Source organism: Danio aesculapii, chromosome 7 (genome assembly GCF_903798145.1).
Source record: "Danio aesculapii chromosome 7, fDanAes4.1, whole genome shotgun sequence".
In the NCBI taxonomy this organism is placed as follows: domain Eukaryota; kingdom Metazoa; phylum Chordata; class Actinopteri; order Cypriniformes; family Danionidae; genus Danio; species Danio aesculapii.
Genome location: NC_079441.1, coordinates 68,250,322 through 68,272,854, shown reverse-complemented (window position 1 = coordinate 68,272,854; position 22,533 = coordinate 68,250,322). Strand labels below are relative to the sequence as shown.

Sequence of the window (22,533 nt, the reverse complement as noted above, 5' to 3'; positions counted from 1 at the left end):
AAATGTGACCACCGTTGAGACCTTACTGGACCTTATTAGGTAAAAACTGCATCCCATTTTCTACTTCTATAGAAAGATCATATACAGCTTCCACTTTCTTCACAATAAAAATGTATCTTGGCTCTTAAGAGGGTGGAAGGTTATAAATGTTCACTGTGATTCCCAAAATGGTTGTAATATGAACATGCACTGTAAAAACTGCAGGGTTTCACACAATTCCTTCATGTTGTCCCAACACAAATAGAGTAAGTTATCTTAAGTGGACCGAACATAAAACAATGAAGTTGTCCCAAAAAAAACCTCCAGAATTGTGTTGATTCAGCTCATTTTAAATAAGTAGTTTGAACAAGCAGCAAAAATATACTTTTAGTGTGCGTGAGTAGCTGTAAACTCGTATTTAAGAGTCCTATCCTGAACGTTTAACCTAATAATCATCATCATCTCATGTGGATTAGCTCAACCAATCGTAAGAGACTAGGCCCCTTGACCAATCAGCGGAAAGTAGGCTTTCAATTCATGTGCGAAAACCATACCTGTCACATTGGGATGTAAAAATAAGGGATACCCCCCCCCCCCCCCCCCCCCCCCCCCCCCAAAGACCCTCCCCCCATTAAACTTATGTTCACTGTATAATTTAAATATTCAGATTAAAATGCAGCGAATGAATCTCTTATTTAGATTTTTCATTTGATTACATTAACAGAGGTGTCACTTTAAAATTGCACAGATCCATAATGAAGGCATTTGACAAGACAAAATTGTTGTGTTAAAAGAAAACCAACTAAGATCGATATGTTTAGATATCATTATTATTATTATTATTATTATGTGTATTTGTCTGATCAAACACGCACCCAAAATCCAGAGTGTCCACTTTCACTCTGCTTCTAATTGTATGTACAGAATCTGTTTGGGAAACAGCGTCTATTTATCACTATGGAGCGCGTCAGCTGACAGTCACGCACCGCTACACGACTGTTTCAAGGATTGCATAGGAGGGGCAATGGCGCCTGTAATGAAAAGGAAAGGGAATCCTGCCAATTTTTTATTTATTTCAAACCGTTTTCATGCCTACATAAAATTAAAGCACAGAACAGATTCACATTTAAGAGCAAGGGGCGTCCCCTGGTGGTTCAGCGGTATGGGTTGCATATAGGGAGGATTGGCTGTTTGATGTTTATTGCCACCCTTCATAGAAAGATAAAAAATATGGGAGAAATACAGAAAAATACCTTTACGGGAGGATAACGGGATAGAATTTTAAAATACAGGAGAATCCCAGAAAAAACGGGAGGGTTGACAGGTGTGGCGAAAACAGATAATGCTGCATTGCAATGTGTATTATAATAAAAGTTAAAGTGATTTTTGAAGGTAAACCTATTGTAAGAGACTCCAAAATGAAATTAAGAACCCTTAAAATAGTATAATAGGGACACTTTAATAATAATAATAATAGGTGATAAATGTATTCATAATCAATTTTCATAATAATAATAATAATAATAATGATAATAGGTGATACATTTATTCAAAATCAATTTTCATATTAATAATAATAATAATAATAATAATAGGTGATACATTTATTCATAATCAATTTTCATAATAATAATAATAATAATAATAATAATAATAATAATAATAATAATAATAAGTGATACATTTATTCATAATCAATTTTCATAATAATAATAATAATAATAATAATAATAATAATAATAATAATATGTGATACATTTATTCATAATCAATTTTCATAATAATAATAATAATAATAATAATAATAATAATAATAATAATAATAGGTGATACATTTATTCATAATCAATTTTCATAATAATAATAATAATAATAATAAGTGATACATTTATTCATAATCAATTTTCATAATAATAATAATAATAATAATAATAATAATAATAATAATAATAAGTGATACATTTATTCATAATCAATTTTCATAATAATAATATAATAATAATAATAATAATAATAATAATAATAATAAGTGATACATTTATTCATAATCAATTTTCATAATAATAATAATAATAATAATAATAATAATAATAATAATAATAATAATAAGTGATACATTTATTCATAATCAATTTTCATAATAATAATAATAATAATAATAATAATAATAATAATAATAATAATAATAAGTGATACATTTATTCATAATCAATTTTCATAATAATAATAATAATAATAATAATAATAATAATAGGTGATACATTTATTCATAATCAATTTTCATAATAATAATAATAATAGGGGATACATTTATTCATAATCAATTTTCATAATAATAATAATAATAGGTGATACATTTATTCATAATCAATTTTCATAATAATAATAATAATAAGTGATACATTTATTCATAATCAATTTTCATAATAATAATAATAATAGGTGATACATTTATTCATAATCAATTTTCATAATAATAATAATAATAAGTGATACATTTATTCATAATCAATTTTCATAATAATAATAATAGGTGATACATTTATTCATAATCAATTTTCATAATAATAATAATAATAATAATAGGTGATACATTTATTCATAATCAATTTTCATAATAATAATAGGAGATACATTTATTCATAATCAATTTTCATAATAATAATAATAATAATAATAATAAGTGATACATTTATTCATAATCAATTTTCATAATAATAATAATAATAATAATAATAATAATAATAATAATAATAAGTGATACATTTATTCATAATCAATTTTCATAATAATAATAGGAGATACATTTATTCATAATCAATTTTCATAATAATAATAATAATAATAATAATAATAATAAGTGATACATTTATTCATAATCAATTTTCATAATAATAATAGGAGATACATTTATTCATAATCAATTTTCATAATAATAATAAGTGATACATTTATTCATAATCAATTTTCATAATAATAATAATAATAATAATAATAATAATAATAGGTGATACATTTATTCATAATCAATTTTCATAATAACAATAATAATGATAATAATAATAAGTGATACATTTATTCATAATCAATTTTCATATTAATAATAATAATAATAATAATAGGTGATACATTTATTCATAATCAATTTTCATAATAATAATAATAATAATAGGTGATACATTTATTCATAATCAATTTTCATAATAATAATAATAATAATAATAATAATAAGTGATACATTTATTCATAATCAATTTTCATAATAATAATAATAATAATAAGTGATACATTTATTCATAATCAATTTTCATAATAATAATAATAATAATAAGTGATACATTTATTCATAATCAATTTTCATAATAATAATAATAGGTGATACATTTATTCATAATCAATTTTCATAATAATAATAATAATAATAATAATAATAATAATAATAATAATAATAATAATAAGTGATACATTTATTCATAATCAATTTTCATAATAATAATAATAATAGGTGATACATTTATTCAAAATCAATTTTCATAATAATAATAATAATAAGTGATACATTTATTCATAATCAATTTTTCATAATAATAATAATAAGTGATAAATTTATTCATAATCAATTTTCATGATAATAATAATAATAATAATAGATGATAAATTTATTCATAATCAATTTTCATTGCAATAAAAACACAGTTCTGCATTGATATATAAACCATTTTAGGTATGACTTATTTGTCCAAATATTTTGGTCTATATTTCTTTTTCATGTGATTTGCTTTTCTCATTTCTTCATAGGAATATGTTTCCTGAGAATCTTGTGCAAGCCTGTTTTCAGCAGGTAAAATTATGTTGTTTTAACAAAAATATTCCTTCATGCAAATGTAATATTCTGTTCAAATAAACCTCATCTGTGTTTTAGTATAAGACACAGCGCAGAGAGATCGAAGCAACTAAACCCAACATAAACGCAACTAATGCTACTGCATTTCCACCATTCACCACCATTATTTCAACTGTTGCACAGGTGAGAAAGAGACTGGTTGAATTAGAAAAACGATGGATGGTAAATGTGTTTAAAAATAGTGTAAAGAAAGATTAAGTTTTTTTTATTCTTTGTTTATGCTTTAGAATTTGACCAAAGACTACAAGATTGTGGGCTCATATTCAGATGGCATTAATGTCCTGGGTCTCATCGTATTTTGTGTGACTTTCGGCCTGGTCATTGGCAAGATGGGTGAAAGGGGACGAATCCTGCTGGAGTTCTTCGATGCTCTGAATGAGGCCACGATGCGAATTGTTCAGATTATCATGTGGTCAGTTTTTACACATTACAGGCATGTCCATAATGCCGGAACTAGCATCAGTATTCTTCATATGCTAACTAAAAGAAACATCCTCTTTTTTTGGAAATAGTCACATTTTTACATTTTAGCTTAGCATAAATCATTGAATCGGATTAGACCGTTAGCATCTCACTTAAATGACCAGAGTTTTGATAATTTTTTATTTAAAGCTGGACAGTTCTGTAGTTGCATCCTGTACAACGAATTAATAAATAAATAAAATAAAAGTTGCTATTTTATAGACGATTATGTCTAGGAACTATACTCTAATTCTGGCATGATAATCTATCTACACCTTAGCAACCACATATAGTCCAGCCCGACATTGTTCACACCCCCAGGTGTATGAATAATGTCAAGCTTGACTGTAGGCGTTGGCTAAAGTACTTCAAAAACATAATAAGTTACTAATTACATCATTGTACTTAAATTACATTGGTCATTACTTTGTCTGTAAAAGTTACTCAATTGATAGTTTTCAGTCACGTGACCTGTACGGAGACTTGGTGGGCAAAAAATAATGGGCCGTGATGGCAGCTACACTGGAACGTCCATAGAAATGCAGAACAAACTGGTAATTTTCAATCCGTTTCAAGCTACGAATATTTGGATCATACATCAACAGAACAGAACCAAGATGATGATCCCTGTAAATTGTAGGCACGTGCAATCTATATTCTGCACCCGAAACCATATTTTCAGTCATTTAAAAACGGTCATGTCCCTGTCAGAGCTCCAATTCTTACATTATCTTTTGGATATTCCTCAGAGATTTAATCATTAGTGATGGCGTTAAAGTGGGCAAGTGCAGGGGCGTTGCTAGACATAAAGCTCTACTGGGGCACTAGATCTAAATCTATCAGGAGGCATGCTTAGTAAGATCACCATCATATTGTTTAAACTTTAGTTTCGTCCACTTGCAAAAGCAAAAAAGGCTGTTACGGCGGTTTTACAACGCATGAGCGGCGCGTAACACGCAGGTAGCCTGCTTTTTTGGCGCGCATGTTTACTACCGGGACTCTCAGAAGAAGAGCAGCGCATGCGAGAGGAGCACGTGTTCTCTGCGCACACGCGGAGATGCGTCAGTTTGCTTTTTGATTAAACACACTGCTTTCACCAGCGTTGGTTCGGTTGCACATAGAGAATAACGTCTTTATTTCTGAATTGCCACTCTTAATAAATACACTTGCATATGATATGAAGTAAATCATATCTCAATGCATTTACTGGGGCACTGGAGATTTTTACTGGGGCACGTGCCCCAGTGAATTGGGTCTAGTGACGCCCCTGGGCAAGTGTCTGCTTTTATATTTGGTGTTGGTTACTTTTACGTACATTAATATTTGCTGGTAGGAAAAATCTATCCGTTCACTTCTGATATTTATACTTTAAAATATAAATTGAAATGCAAAGTCAATTGCAGTTGATCTGCAAGTTAGTATAGGAACTGTACAAAAATCAATCAAACACTCTGACAGTTATCGGTAGCATGGATTGTTATGGGTCAGTGATGGTACTATTTAAATCCATCAATTTCTCCTTTCTGGCGGTTCTTTCACTGAAGGCATTCTGTTGAAGCACAGCTCAGGTATGCCTCATCGTTGGTTAGTAATGCTAAACCTTTTGCACAACAATTATCCAGCTTTTTGGCTATAAAAAAAAAGGAGAAATTATTCAGTCTGTGACTTGGCAGTCAGCAGGAGATATTAGTTTTTTGCTCGCCACGTTCCCCTAGTGGTACGACAACATGTGAAAACTATCAATAAGTAATTTAATTACTTCACTAATTACTAAAATCTACATAAATCTCAACGCAGACAATAGATTTTAAACTTAAAGGTGCAGTATGTAAGTTTGACACCTAGTGGTTGAACAAGGTATTGCACACCTGGATCCAGACAAATGCATGTGCAGATTGAGGACCAAAATGAGCAAGTCTGACGATCGAGCCTAAAGGCTGACTTAAACTGTGTTCTAAATAAAAGCAACGGCACGCGACAGAAGGAATGATCTCCATATTAAAAGGAGGTTTTATTCTAGCAAACAGCAAAACTTTATATATTAGAAACGGCTTCCGTTTCTTGCAGCTGAACAACAGAAAACTATGATCACCTCAGGTATATCTCATGTGATTTATTCAGTTAAATGTTAATGATGTGAGTTTGAATGCCATTGAGCACTGAACTGAACGCAGCAGCAGATAGTTCACCTCAGATCTGGAAAATAAAATAAACCGTTTGAAATTGAACTTTAGAACTGTGATATAATGCAAGCCAGCACATACGAGTGATTCAGCATCTACATTTAATAAGGTTAAAGAGTTTTAATATGTATTAATTAGATTATAAACCTTAGCATTTCACGATTAATAACCACCTCATGTGGAACTCTGAATCTGCGTCTCATTTTGGAGTCTGCTACTGTCCACCAGAGGTCGCATTACAGTCACGGACACTTGCTTTGAGAGCCTTCCTGACTGAATGAAATATGCTGTTTTCCACCAAGGCAACTCGGGGTGCTGAAATATAATTGGCTAAACTGACATTGGGCGGGTTAAAAGAACCAAAACAAAGACAGCGTTCCAGCACGTTACTCACATGTTCAAAGCAGAATATCTGACTTCAGCATTGTTTTCAGATATTACAGATATTTCTTAAGTATCTGCAAACATATTGTGGTATTTTTATCCTTTATAAGAGTCAAAAACTTACATACAGCACCTTTAATTCTTTAAACTTGAGTCCAGGACCTTTCAGTTTTGTTTGAAAAAATAAAACACAAACTTTAAACGATATATTGACGTACACCATATTTACAGTTGAAGTCAGAATTATTAGCCCTCCTTTGAATGCTTTTTCTTTTTCAAATATTTCCCAAATTATGTTTAACAGAGCAAAGAAATTTTCACAGTATGTCTGATAATATTTTTTCTTCTGGAGAAAGTCTTAGTTTTATTTCAGCTAGAATAAAAGCAGTTTTTAATTTATGAACCATTTTAAGGTCAAAATTATTAGCCCGACAGTCTACAGAACAAACCATCGCTATACAGTAACTTGCCTAATTACCCTAACCTGCCTAGTTAACCCTTTAAATGTCACTTTAAGCTGTAAAGAAGTGTTTTGAAGAATACCTAGTCTAATATTATGTGCTGTGCTCATGGCAAAGATAAAATGAATCAGTTATTAGAAATGAATTATTAAAACTGCAATGTTTAGAAATGTGTTGGAAAAATCTTCTCTCCGTTAAACAGAAATTGGGGAAAAAATAAGCAGGGGGGCTAATAATTCTTCAACTGTATCTATATAACAGTGTATATATATATATATATATATATATATATATATATATATATATATATATATATATATATATATATATAATTTTATATTATAATTTATATATTTGGTATATTTATACACCATATTTCATATATACCATATACTGACCTAATTTTTAACAAATAAAACTTTTATTTGAAAATATGGAAAATGACTGAATAGCAATATATATATATATATATATATATATATATATATATATATATATATATATATATATATATATATATATATATATATATATATATTTACAATAACTGTCTCTGAATATATACCTTATATTGTCATGCACTAATTTCTCAATTACTTTAAGCATATGCAACTGTCTTGATAAAGTATGTCCTTTATATATCAATAAATATAGAACTGTTGAATTTACATTTTCAAGTAATAATAATAATAATAATGTAATAAATTGACCTATAAATGAAAAGTAATGCCAGCTGAAAAGTAACTTAAATACAGTAACTAGTTCCTTTGTAACCAATAACACCCAGTAAACCACATACTATTTGTTTTTCACAGCGTGCAGCACTCACTATGAGCAAGTAAAGTGTCTTGGGATTGCATTAATTAAGAAATGTAATAATCTTTCTTTAACAGTTACATGCCCATCGGCATCTTCTTCCTAATTGCCGCAAAGATCATCGAGGTGGACGACTGGGAAATCTTCCGGAAGCTGGGCCTGTACATGGTGACGGTGCTGAGCGGGTGAAGCAGCTTCTCTAATGTTCTCTTGTTGATTAGCAGAGCGGCGGATTTACTGCTGCTGCAGCTAGACTAGCCATTTACTGTTCCCATATCAGCCCTGTTCACGCGCAGATAAGAGCCAAGGACATTTCAAACTGCAGATGCGCTAAAACATTTCATAAACTCCAAATGTCCACTAATTTGAGTGATATAGGCGAGCGGACATCAGTCAGAGGAGATTCTGTCGCTGCAGTTAAACAAATGCCATCTGCACTCGTGTGGAATCAACCGAAAGGATGCGTGTGTGTGTGTGTGTGTGTGTGTGTGTGTGTGTTGCACAATGCTGAGTCAAACTGAAGGAAAAAATGGTAGCTGTTCAGACTAGAGATGCGATAAATCCAAGTGACCTTGAAAAAACGTGTGACGCAGTTCTTAGAGAAATGAAATATAAAAATGAGAAAGCAGTGGGCGTGGCTTCTTTTTCTACTGCAAGCTGATTGGATGTAGTAAAGTAGCCATTTAATTCCGAAGAATCGGTAAATGGGTTTTGGGAGAGTAAAGCTGCGGTCACATTAGAGTTTGTACGATTGAAATTCTGTCGTCCGTTGCTGCGAAAAGGGGCGGGATTAAACAAGATAATTCGTCATTAAAAAAGCGAGCGACTGCTCTATATTTTGAATTCCTGTACAGAGAGGTCCTGTTTTGATCATCGATTGGTCTCACGCAGTCAAGCGATGCGATTTTGCAGGTCAGAGTTCACCAAGCTTGATATTGAGCGATCTGTGAAACTTGACGAACGACCTTGCGTTTCCTGTCTGACGCATTCGCGTACGTATGAATGGAAGTCTATGGGGAGAAAAGTCCAGTGTCACCGCAGCTTTATTACAAGCTAATAGACTCCTCCTCCTCACCATTTCTGTTTGTTGTCAAAACTTGCAGCTGGAGGGGCGTGGTTAAGTATGTTAGACACGCCCAATACCTCAGACAGACGTAATCTGACTATTTATAAACAATCAGGTAGTGCATTTTCAGATTTCAATGAAAGATTTCATGGGTAAACTACTTATTTTTTTTTTAATGACATGCACGGATGAACTGATCACCACAAAACTAGCAGTGTGAGCTAACAAAATCATATGGTTAGTTTTGATGTTATGTGTACTTTAAATCTAGAAGTTTAAAGTATTTGAAAATAAATTGAAATAATACACTACCTCACAAAAGTCTTGTCGTTTACCCCAGTTGCAAGAGCAGTAAATAATAACTTGACTTCTAGTTGATCATTTGGAAAAGTGGCAGGTCGATTTTTCCAATCAATCATCTGTTGAGCTGCATCCCAATCATCACAAATACTGCAGAAGACCTACTGGAACCCACATGGAGCCAAGATTCTCATAGAAATCAGTCAAGTTTGGTGTTGGAAAAATCATGGTTTGGGGTTGCATTCAGTATTGGGGCAAACAAGAGATCTGCAGAGTGCAACAGCCTGAGGTATCAAGACATTTGTGCTGCCCATTACATTACAAACCACAGGAGAGGGCAAATTCTTCAGCAGGATAGCGCTCCTTCTCATACTTCAGCCTCCTAAAAGCAAAGAAGGTCAAGGTGCTCCAGGATTGGCCAGCCCCGTCACCAGACATGAACATTATTGAGCATGTCTGGGGTAAGATGAAGGAGGAGGCTTTGAAGATGAATCTAAAGAATCTTGATGAACTCTGGGAGTCCTGCAAGAACGCTTTCTTTGCCATTCCAGATGACTTTATTAAGAAGTGATTTGAGTCATTGCAGAGATGTATGGATGCAGTCCTTCAAGCTCATGATGGAGTCAGACACAATATTCATTCTGTTTCCACTGCAGCATGACTTTATATTCTATACTTTTTCTGTTAAGTGACAAGACTTTTGTCTAAGTAAAGTCAGACCTTACTGTCCTAATTAAATCATTCAAAATCAAGGCATGATCATATTTTATTTAGGTATAATAAGCGTAATCTAGAGGCCTTTGCCTTTCATATAAGCCACTTCTGATACCTGATAATCAACTAGAAGTCATTATTTGTTCCTAAAACTAGGATAGGCGACAAGACTTTAGTCAGGTACATTCAAATTAAGTAAGTTTTTCCTCATAAGACAAGTGAAATTATCTACCAGTAGGGTGAGTAAAATATACTTATTTCAAATTGAAAATACATTTATTTTACTTAGTCCAATGGCAGATCATTTAGCTTGTTTTATAGGAAAAAATGCTTAATTTTGCCTCATTTCTAAAAACAAAACATTTTACTTGTCTAGAAAATGCTTTTTGATTTAAGAATTTTGAGATATTTGGACTAGAAACAAGATAAAAACTGTGTACACAATGAGTTGTGATATTAAATCTATTTTCCTTTCCCAGACTGGCCATTCATTCCATCATCTTCCTTCCGCTGATATACTTTGTGTTTGTGCGCAAGAATCCGTTCACCTTCACTCTGGGAATGGCGCAGGCTTTGGTGACGGCTCTCATGATTTCCTCAAGGTGAGCCAATGAATATTCTAGTCTGCTTTAGTGGCTACTCGTTCGGACTGTAAATCGAGGGGGGAAATCTATGTGTAGTGCATTACAGACTTTCTTGATGAGTCAGTCTGTGTGGAAAAATAAAAAATAAGTTGTTCTTAAAGGGACAGTTCACCTAAAAATAAAAACAAATCTGCAGTTAATTACCTCTCTATTGGCCATTTATGACGAAGGTGACTTTTTCGTTCAGTATGAAATTAAAGTAAACACTAATGTACTTTTTTTATCTGTTATTTTAGCTAGTGTGCAACAAAACTGTGAAGAAATTAGCATTTAGAAGATATAAACATCCAAAGCTTGCAGTTTGTCACTTCCATCTAAATGAATACACTTATTTGACATCACCTCGTACTCGTACTGACCAATCAAATGCTCTCTAGTATCTGACATGCCCCACCCCCTTCAAAACACTTCTCAATTGCTTTTCATTTGATGCTCTGGCAGAGCTGTGAGAAAAATTAAATGCTATTGGCTGTTTCTTAAAAAAAGGGGGAGGAGCTACTTGTTTGGTCATCCAAACAACATCGATTCATTAATTTTCCTTCAGCTTAGTCCCATTATTCATCAGGGGTCGCCACAGTGGAATGAACTGTCAACTTATCCAGCATATGTTTTACACAGCATGTTTTACACACAACTATTCCAGATGCAACCCATTACTGGGAAACACCCATACACACACTATAGCCAATTTAGTTTTTTCTATTCACCTCAGGCCCGTAGCCAGCCTATTGAAAAGGGTGGTTCTTTTTTGCAGTTATGAGGTTTAGGCTTTGCTGGATTAGCTTGTCAGATGGTGGCCACACTTTGTGCACCAAAAAAATTACTACAATTTTGTCAGTGTTTACAAAAAGGCCAACTATTTTACTACGAAGTATATAATTACATTTAAACTGTAATTACAGTTTTATAATGTTGAGTATTTAAAATAAATATATAAATAATAAAAACTTAATTTTAAAATACAAATTTATATTAAAAAACAAAAAAAAAACTATTAATTCAATTCAATTCACCTTTATTTGTATAGCGCTTTTACAATGTAGATTGTGTCAAAGCAGCTTCACATAAAAGGTCACAGTAAATAGGAACAGTGTAGTTCAGTTTTCAGTGTTTAAGTTCAGTTCAGTTGAGCTCAGTTCAGTGTGGTTTAATAATCACTACTGAGAGTCCAAACAATTAGCAATCTGTTAAAACTTTTAATTAAAAAAACTGTGGTCTATAGGCAAATAACAACTGGGCAGCTCATTCCACTTTCCTCAGTTAGTATTTGGAAAAGGCATTTATACATATCATTTTTAAAATACAGATTTATCACATCATATATCATAGTGAAAAACAAGGAATCTGCTAAAGTTTTACATTAAAGACTGCCTATTAAAGTGAAGTAGCCTACTGTCATTTATTAGCAATATAACAAACTAGCCAGCACATTTAGATTTACTCAGTCAGAATTTGGCCACTTGAATAATAGATTAAATGTAATTATAATAGCGTAGAGCTTCCTGATTTGTCTAGCCTCTCTTGTAAAAAGTACATTTGAAAATTCTTGGATAGCAACAATAGCCTAATTAATATTAAAATTAACTTTTATAACTTAATAATTTACAGTATGTTGGTAGCTTCACGTCTTTTTTTATTTCAAGAATAAGGTCTAAGATTTAGAATAAAAGTTACTTGTAAAATATTCTCCATTTAAAAACAATACAGTGGGTCAGTAGTATAAGATGACGTCACTTATTTCAGATTATTCTCTATCTTAAAGCCTTCTTCGAGGAGTTATTTTCACAATTTATGATGGCATAGCAGTTAAAATAGGACAAATGTAATGAGTTCATGCATGGGACAAATTCTGGACCTTTGCCAGTGAGATGTGGGTCTACCAAACCACCCGAACCCTCCCTGGCTACAGGCCTGAGCCTATAGTGCATGTGTTTGTGGACTGTGGGGGAATCTGGAGCACCCGCAGGAAACCCACGCCAACACGGGGAGAATATGCAAACTCCACACAGAAATGCCAACTGACCCAGCCGGGACTCAAACCAGTGACCTTCTTGCTGTGAGGTGGCAGTGCTAACCACTGAGCCACCATGTCACCCTTCCAAACAACATATATAGGTTAAAACAAAATGAATACTGAAGGCATACCTGCCGACATTTGTCTCTGGAAATCCAGGAGATGGGGGATGGTGGAGGTAACACTGTTAAGAACCGGGTTAGTACAGTAACTGTACTGTGGTGTTAGTAAGCTAACTGTACAATTGAGCGGGTTTTGGACCACCTGGGGGTTACAGACTGTACCAAAAAAGCTGAGTAATAGGGGGGTTTGAAATTATGGGAGTTTCAGGAGAAATAACAAAACGGAGGGGTGGCGGGAGATGGGTCTGAAATACGGGAGAGTCCCGGGAAAAATGGGAGTGTTGGCAGTTGTGACTGGAGGTATGACTCCTTCCTGGCAACAGATGAAATACCCTAAAAACCACAACACTAACTTATGTTTAATGTTATGATTAACTTATGTTCTGAAGGTGAACTAAAGTCTTTACGCTTTAGTACATCTTAAACAGTACACTTTGGAAGGAGGTCAATGTAAAAGTTTAACTTCCTCCTTTAAATTAGTACACATTTTGTTGTGCTATCGAACATAGTGAGGTGCATGTAATGTGATTTTTATTTTATTGACAATTTATGTACTTAATCTTATTTTGGAAAGTGCAGAACGCTCTAGAACAAAGTAAATTTTAGTTCATAAATAACTTAAACTCTTAATACACACAATATTTTTCCCTGATAACCAGTGTTTCTCAACCACGTTCCTGGAGGACCACCAACACTGCATGTTTTGGATGTCTCCTTCGTCTGTCACACCCTCTACAGGTCTCTCAGTCTCTGCTAATGAGCTGATGATCTGAATCAGGTGTGTTTGGTTAAGGAGACATGGAAAATGTGCAGAGCTGGTGGTCCTCCAGGAACGTGGTTGAGAAACACTGTGCTAAATTATACTTCACATGGCTAGTCAAGCCAGCATAATGCTGTAAAAAGCAGTATAAAGCAGTAAAATAAATGCAAGAGCCCTTCGCAACCTTTAAACGTCAGTGATCGGCTTATATCTAAATTTCCTACATATGAAAGTCTCATAAAAATTGATGCTATGATAAGACAGATGCTGATTCTACAAGTCACTGAAATGAAATTCAGACGTTAAGGGAAACCTAATTGAGTGTTTCAGTTATGGTCACTCTTCCTTAAAGGAAAAGTTCACCCTAAAAGAGCTTAAATTGTCATCATTTACTCTCCCTTCATTTGTTACAAACCTTTTTGAGTTTCTTCTAACACAAAAGGAGATATTTTGAAGAATGATGAAAACCTCCATAGTGCTTGTTTATCCTACTATGGAAGTCAATGGTGACATGTGTCTACAAAATATCTTCTTCTGTGTTCAACAGTATAAAGAAACTCAAAGATTTGGAACCACTTGAGCAAGAGTAAACAGTGAGTAAATGTTGATTTTGGGGTGAACTATCCCTTTAAATGCTGTCAATAATTCTAGGAACCACTTGAGCAAGAGTAAACAGTGAGTAAATGTTGATTTTTGGGTGAACTATCCCTTTAAATGCTGTCAATAATTCTAGGAACCACTTGAGCAAGAGTAAACAGTGAGTAAATGTTTATTTGGGGTAAATTATCCCTTTAAATGCATTTAATAATTCTAGAAACCACTTGAGTAAGAGTAAACAGTGAGTAAATATTTATTTTGGGGTGAACTATCCCTTTAAATGCTATGAATAATTCTAGAAACCACTTGAGTAAGAGTAAACAGTGAGTAAATGTTTATTTTGGGGTGAACTATCCCTTTAAATGCTATCTATAATTCTAGAAACCACTTGAGTAAGACTAAACAGTGAGTAAATATTTATTTTGGGGTGAACTGTCCCTTTAAATGCTATCTATAATTCTAGAAACCCCTTGAGTAAGAGTAAACAGTGAGTAAATGTTTATTTTGGGGTGAACTATCCCTTTAAATGCTATCTATAATTCTAGAAACCCCTTGAGTAAGAGTAAACAGTGAGTAAATGTTTATTTTGGGGTGAACTGTCCCTTTAAATGCTGTCAATAATTCTAGAAACCCCTTGAGTAAGAGTAAACAGTGAGTAAATGTTCATTTTGGGGTGAACTATCCCTTTAAATGCTGTCAATAATTCTAGAAACCCCTTGAGTAAGAGTAAACAGTGAGTAAATGTTCATTTTGGGGTAAACTATCCCTTTAAATGCTGTCAATAATTCTAGAAACCCCTTGAGTAAGAGTAAACAGTGAGTAAATGTTCATTTTGGGGTGAACTATCCCTTTAAATGCTGTCAATAATTCTAGAAACCCCTTGAGTAAGAGTAAACAGTGAGTAAATGTTCATTTTGGGGTGAACTGTCCCTTTAAATGCTGTCAATAATTCTAGAAACCCCTTGAGTAAGAGTAAACAGTGAGTAAATGTTCATTTTGGGGTGAACTGTCCCTTTAAATGCTGTCAATAATTCTAGAAACCCCTTGAGTAAGAGTAAACAGTGAGTAAATGTTCATTTTGGGGTGAACTGTCCCTTTAAATGCTGTCAATAATTCTAGAAACCCCTTGAGTAAGAGTAAACAGTGAGTAAATGTTCATTTTGGGGTGAACTATCCCTTTAAATGCTGTCAATAATTCTAGAAACCCCTTGAGTAAGAGTAAACAGTGAGTAAATGTTCATTTTGGGGTGAACTATCCCTTTAAATGCTGTCAATAATTCTAGAAACCCCTTGAGTAAGAGTAAACAGTGAGTAAATGTTCATTTTGGGGTGAACTATCCCTTTAAATGCTGTCAATAATTCTAGAAACCCCTTGAGTGAGAGTAAACAGTGAGTAAATGTTCATTTTGGGGTGAACTATCCCTTTAAATGCTGTCAATAATTCTAGAAACCCCTTGAGTGAGAGTAAACAGTGAGTAAATGTTCATTTTGGGGTGAACTATCCCTTTAAATGCTGTCAATAATTCTAGAAACCCCTTGAGTGAGAGTAAACAGTGAGTAAATGTTCATTTTGGGGTGAACTATCCCTTTAAATGCTGTCAATAATTCTAGAAACCCCTTGAGTGAGAGTAAACAGTGAGTAAATGTTCATTTTGGGGTGAACTATCCCTTTAAATGCTGTCAATAATTCTAGAAACCCCTTGAGTGAGAGTAAACAGTGAGTAAATGTTTATTTTGGGGTGAACTATCCCTTTAAATGCTGTCAATAATTCTAGAAACCACTTGAGTGAGAGTAAACAGTGAGTAAATGTTCATTTTGGGGTGAACTATCCCTTTAAATGCATTCAATAATTGTAGAAACCACTTGAGTGAGAGTAAACAGTGAGTAAATGTTCATTTTGGGGTGAACTATCCCTTTAAATGCGTTCAATAATTCTTTTGAAGCCTTTCTTTTTAAGAAGCCTTCAATATTTCATCTTTTGATACCTGTTTTTTGAGCTGTTTATAGCAATCCTGCTCAGTCTTTCCATTTTTAGATGAACAGGCTTTTCAAATGCCCCAAACTAATGACAGAAAGCCACCATAATATGCTTTTTTTTTTTAACATCTCAGCTCAGCGACTCTGCCGGTCACGTTTCGATGTGCAGAAGAAAACAACAGGATCGACAAGAGAATCACTCGTTTCGTCCTCCCAGTCGGCGCCACCATCAATATGGATGGAACCGCGCTGTATGAAGCGGTGGCCTCCATATTCATCGCTCAGTTGAACAACTACGACCTGAACGCCGGCCAGATTGTTACCATCAGGTAAGTGGAATGTAAGCCAGCTGCTGTGACGTAACGCAGTTAAGTGGATTCATGTGTGATCAGTAATAATTTTTGATGTTTGTTGTGTAGCATCACGGCTACGGTGGCCAGCATTGGCGCAGCAGGAGTTCCTAATGCTGGAATGGTTACAATGGTGATCGTTCTCACAGCAGTGGGTCTTCCAGCCGATGATGTCACCCTCATCATCGCTGTTGATTGGCTGCTGTGAGTATGTTTTATGTAGCGTTTGAGGCACTGGTTCATGAACCTTTACGAAAATAGCTTCAGTTCAGAGGTTCGGAGCACGTATCAAATTGGAAAGGTCACATTATTTTAGTATGAGACACTTCATTAGGTTATTATTTGGAACATTTCAAAAATTCAACGTCGACCTGTGTAATACCATCAAATCCACAAGAATCATGCGGGATCATTTAGATCGCCCCCCAGTGGCGAATCACTGAACAGGCCTCAAAGTTTTTAATCACGGATTAGATTTAAGAGCTTGTAGATGTTAAAAGGAATAATTGTTGTCGTTTTTAGTAGATACCACAAACAAAATAAGCATTGAAAATTGATAAAAGATGGATATTATGGAGACACTTAATGACATTAAATAAGCTACGTGCATCTCATGTTATAGTCGAATGCTTCAAAACAGCGAATTATTTTGCAGAGCAACTGGTTCTGTAGTTTCGAGCTTCGTTTTTCCCATCACTACTTGTTTTAGAGGCCTGGGTAGGTTTGCACCAGCTGTTCGTAAGTTCTGTCTTAAACTGGAAGGTGAAGTCCACACTAGGGGCGTAGTAACTACTAGCTAGACTGCAACTAAACTTGTTCTCACTTCAATTGCACAACGTTCTTATGACAACACAAAACACTCCTAAAAAAAAAAAATCTATCTATCTATCTATATACACGTACATACCACACACACATCTATATATCTACTGTATCTATATATCTATGTATATATCTGTTTAGATCTATCTATATATTTACTATATCCATGTATTTCTATATCTATATCTATCTATATATCCATCTATATAATATACTATATTTGCAATTCCAATTGTTATATATAATTCCACTGCATAAAATATATGCCAGAGTAGTCGGTTGTTCGTTCCGCAGTGGCAACCCCTGACAAATTCAGGTACTAAACCAAAGCAAAAATTCATGAACGGACGAATGAATATATAAGCTGTCACTTTTTGAAATACATGTTCATATGTCATTTATCTAATTTGCATATATTAACATGTATCAGATTTCTACATGGGGCTGTAGTGTGGAAAAAAAAAAAACAATTGACTGTGATTTTTCTTATCAAATCAGTGACCGCTTCCGCACAATGATCAACGTTTTGGGAGATGCCTACGGTGCTGGAATAGTCCAGAAGCTGTCGAAACGTGAACTTGAGAGGATGGACCTGACGTCAGACGTGGACGCCGCCAATCCCTTCGCCCTCGAGACTACGCTGGACGACGACGAGTGCGAGGAAAAAAAATCCTACGTCAACGGTGGATTCACCATTGATAAAAGTGACGCCATCTCTTTCACCGAGACCTCGCAGTTCTAGAGGCAAGTGTTGAAGTCGGTCGCTGCTAAAAAAAAAGTGCCATCGGAGGGTTCAGAGAGGTAGGAGCCATTCATAAAAACCAGTGCCATGACCAGGACAGCAAGTCATTACAGAGGACATGATTGAGCGCAGACATTAGCAATACCTGCCCTTGCAGTTCTCCTTCCTTCATTTCCCCAACTGTGCTCTTGAACTTGAACATGTGCGCTAGACGGAGAGAGAAAAACAAAATGGACGTAAGAAAACTGTGCTTCCATAGCTCATCATTAACATGTTGTTCTGAATTATGCAAAGCCGTTTCTGTTTCCTTTCATTAACTGCAGTTTGCTTTGATTTTCTACTAACTAAAAGCTGGAGGTTGTGCGTATGAGGAAGAGTTGTGCAATATTGTGCATCGATTTAAAAAGGAACCTGGCAGATTATTGTACAGTACGCATTTCAAAGAGCATGTTGCTAACTTGCTAATGTTTATATACACATGCAAAAAATAATAATGCCTAAATAAGGCGATCGGGATCTGCTTTGAATTTCTTTTCTTAGCAAATTATGTTTCAGACTCAGTAAATGTTGCCAGTTCTGTATTTGCACTTGCTATCGAAAGCCAAATGTTTGAGCTTAGCGCGTTTATCATTTGAAAATTGTGCCAAATTGTATGTGTTGACATGACGGGGAACATTTTTATACAAGCTTTTGAAATCTTGCATGATGAGGATTTGATATGGAGTACGTTTAATGGCCTTCAGAATGAAAACCTGATCATTTTTGTCATGACACTGAAGGTGGCAAGCCTTAATAGTTTGTTCAGCAAGCCACTGATTTTATTATTTTCCCTCTCTTGTGTTGACTCTGAAAGACTACACGTGTGAAGTTGTCAGTGCCAAATTTCAGCCATTAAGTCAGTTTTACAGTGTTTAATTTGTTTCTTCTTTGTGTTACATAATAAATGACAGAACGCGATCAATGTGACGCACTAATGGTCTGTGTTTAAGTTCGGGAAGTGAATTAACACCGTAAAGCACACCATTGTACAACTGTATTTATACAGTACAGTAGTCAGATTAGTTAAACTGTATGATTCAACAAGTACTGTATGTGTATTCACAAATTAATAAAGATATGTCAACACCTGAAATGGTTTCTCAAATGATTTTGTTGTCTTCATGTTTATAACAAAAAGAGTTTAGAGATTAAGGAGTTCCAGCTTCTATAGTGTACTGTCTGAGTTTTCTGTGTGATAGACAGGCAGACCAGGAGATGATAGATAGATGGACAAGACAGATAGCACGATATATAGATAGACAGACAGACAGACAGCATGACAGATAGATTGCACGATAGATAGACAGACAGATAGCTAGCACGATAGACAGACAGATAGACATAGCATGATAGACAGGCAGACAGACAGACTTAGCTTATTAGCAGACAGACAGATAGACAGATATACAGATATACAGATATACAGATAGATAGATAGATAGATAGATAGATAGATAGATAGATAGATAGATAGATAGATAGATAGATAGATAGATAGATAGATAGATAGATAGATAGATAGATAAACAGAAAAACATATAGAACAACAGACAGACAGAGTGATAAAAACGATAGACAGACAGACATAAACAGATAGAATGATAGATAGATAGACACATAATAGACAGTCAAAATGATAGAAAAGTAGAATGATACATGGACAGACAGATAAATAGACAGGCAGAAAGAATGATGAACTGTAGACAGACAGAATGATAGACAGGCAGGATGATAAAACAATAGACAGATAGAACGATAGACGGACAGACAAAATTATTGAACTGTAGACAGGCAGGATGATAAAACGACAGGCAGACAGAATGAATGAATTAACAGTAGACAGATAGAATGATAGAAGGACAACCAGATGAATGGACAGATACTGGCAGAATGATAGAACAGTAGACAGACAGAGACAGAATGAATGATAAGAAAATGATAGATGGACAGACAGACAGATGAATGGATAGAACTGTAGACTGATACAATGATAGAAGGACAGACGGATGGATGAATACACGGACAGACATAATAAATGAGAGACAGAGAGAATGACAGAACTAGACAGCATGAATGATAGACAGGCAGAATGATAAAACAGTAGACAGATCAAATGTTGAATGGGCAGACGGATGGATGGATTGATAGAATGATAGAACAACGATTGAATGATAGACAGGCAGATTGATAAAACAGTAGACAGATCTAATGTTAAATGGACAGACTGATGGATAGAACGGTAGACAGATGGAATAATAGATGGACAGGCAGACGGATGGATAGACGGAACGATAGACAGACAGAATGCTAGATGGACAGGCGGACAGATGGATGGACAGACAGAACGATAGACTGACGGAATGATAGATGGACAGGCAGACGGATGGATAGACGGAACGATAGACAGACAGAATGCTAGATGGACAGGCGGACAGATGGATGGATAGACAGAACGATAGACTGACGGAATGATAGATGGGCAGACAGACGGATGGACAGATAGAATGATAGAACGATAGACAGACAGGATGATAGATGAACAGGCGGACAGACCGATGGATAGACAGAGAATCATAGAACGATATACAGACAGGATGATAAAATGGTAGACAGATAAAGTAATAGATGGACAGGAAGACAGACGGATGGATGGATAGATAGACGGAACGATAGACAGACAGAATAATAGATGGACAGGCAGACAGATGAATGGATAGATAGAACGATAGACAGAATATTAGATGGACAGGCGGACAGATGGATGGATAGACAGAAAGATAGACAGAATAATAGATGGACAGACGGATGGATAGATAGAACGATAGGCAGAATAATAGATGGACAGACGGATGGATAGATAGAACGATAGACAAAATAATAGATGGACAGGCGGACAGATGGATGGATAGACAGAATAATAGATGGACAGGCGGACAGATGGATGGATAGACAGAACGATATACAGAATAATAGATGGACAGGCGGACAGACGGATGGATGGATAGATAGACAGAATGATTGAACTAGACAGAATGAACGATAGACAGGCAGACAGAATCATAGACAGGCAGACACACACCGAGACAGACAGGCAGATCAAACACAGAGTCTCTCTGATGAACACGTTCAGCCTTTTCAACTTGACAATCACCCAAACAGGCATTCCATTTTAAATGCTAATGAATGAGAGGCAGCATCTGCACAGAAATGCAGAAACAAGAAGGAGTCTGATCAAAGCACTGCTGAATGGACACTTTTGAAGGTTTCTTCCCCTTTTGTTTCTGTATTTTATTCATGGCTTTTTGCCTAAATTATACAGGAATGACATGATGACGTGATGCAGGTCAGACTCACACCTCCATCACCACTGCTGCACCACAGATAAAAAAGAGAGAGACCACTTTTTTGGAGGGTTGTGATGGTTATATTAAGCAAACATAGCATTTTAGGAGTCTGTTTTGGTGTCAATCTCCAGTCTCTGACAGTCTCTACTAGCAGTTAAAGAGCTGAAACAGATAGGAATAAACCATTTCATTACAAAGCTTCAATCTAAACACTCTGGATGGAAAATGATGCAATGCCACAGGGAATCACACGGTCCTCGTGTTCATCTGTAAATAAAAAGAAACACCCGTGTCTTTAAACACCCACAATGCTTAGTTGTATTAAATGTGCATTTGTAACTTTAAATCTTAAAAGTCTATTACAAAAAACTACTTAAAAGGTCAATTAAGTTACATTCATAAACATTTCTTAATAGTTTTATAATGCACAATAGTTTTATAAAGCATTTGAGTATTCAAAATAAGTACCTAGAAGCATGACGTGATTATGATGTGTTGACTAGCATGCTAAAACATGAGTAAAGTAGAATATAACTTGCTAATTTAATTAGAGTTATTCAGAATTAGAGTAAAATGAATATATGTGATTAGATATAGTAAAATACATATATGTGAATCTGGAACACAAGTGTTTTTTTAATTCAGATTTATACATCACCTGCATTATTAGGATATGATCATATTTGGCCAAGATATACCTATTAGAAATCTGAGAGTACAAAGAAATAACAATATTGAGAAAAATCACCTTATAGTTTGTCTAAATGAAGTACTTAGCAATGAATATTATTAATAAAAAATGTAATTTTGATATATTTACAGTAGAAAATTTGCTAAATGTCTTCATGGAAC

General features: G+C 34.4%; 1 protein-coding gene across 1 annotated transcript in view; it reads left to right on the top strand.

Moving 5' to 3' along the window:
- Nucleotides 1-19,430, top strand: part of slc1a1 (solute carrier family 1 member 1) — a 48,520-nt gene extending 29,090 nt beyond the window's left edge. Inside the window, exons 5-12 of the mRNA XM_056462402.1 lie at nt 3,778-3,820; nt 3,902-4,006; nt 4,111-4,295; nt 8,267-8,374; nt 10,749-10,871; nt 16,519-16,713; nt 16,804-16,938; nt 18,055-19,430. Coding sequence (XP_056318377.1) covers nt 3,778-3,820; nt 3,902-4,006; nt 4,111-4,295; nt 8,267-8,374; nt 10,749-10,871; nt 16,519-16,713; nt 16,804-16,938; nt 18,055-18,298 — 1,138 coding nt within the window. The 3' untranslated portion in view covers nt 18,299-19,430. The remainder of the gene's footprint in view (nt 1-3,777; nt 3,821-3,901; nt 4,007-4,110; nt 4,296-8,266; nt 8,375-10,748; nt 10,872-16,518; nt 16,714-16,803; nt 16,939-18,054) is intronic.
- Nucleotides 19,431-22,533: the final 3,103 nt, after the last annotated feature.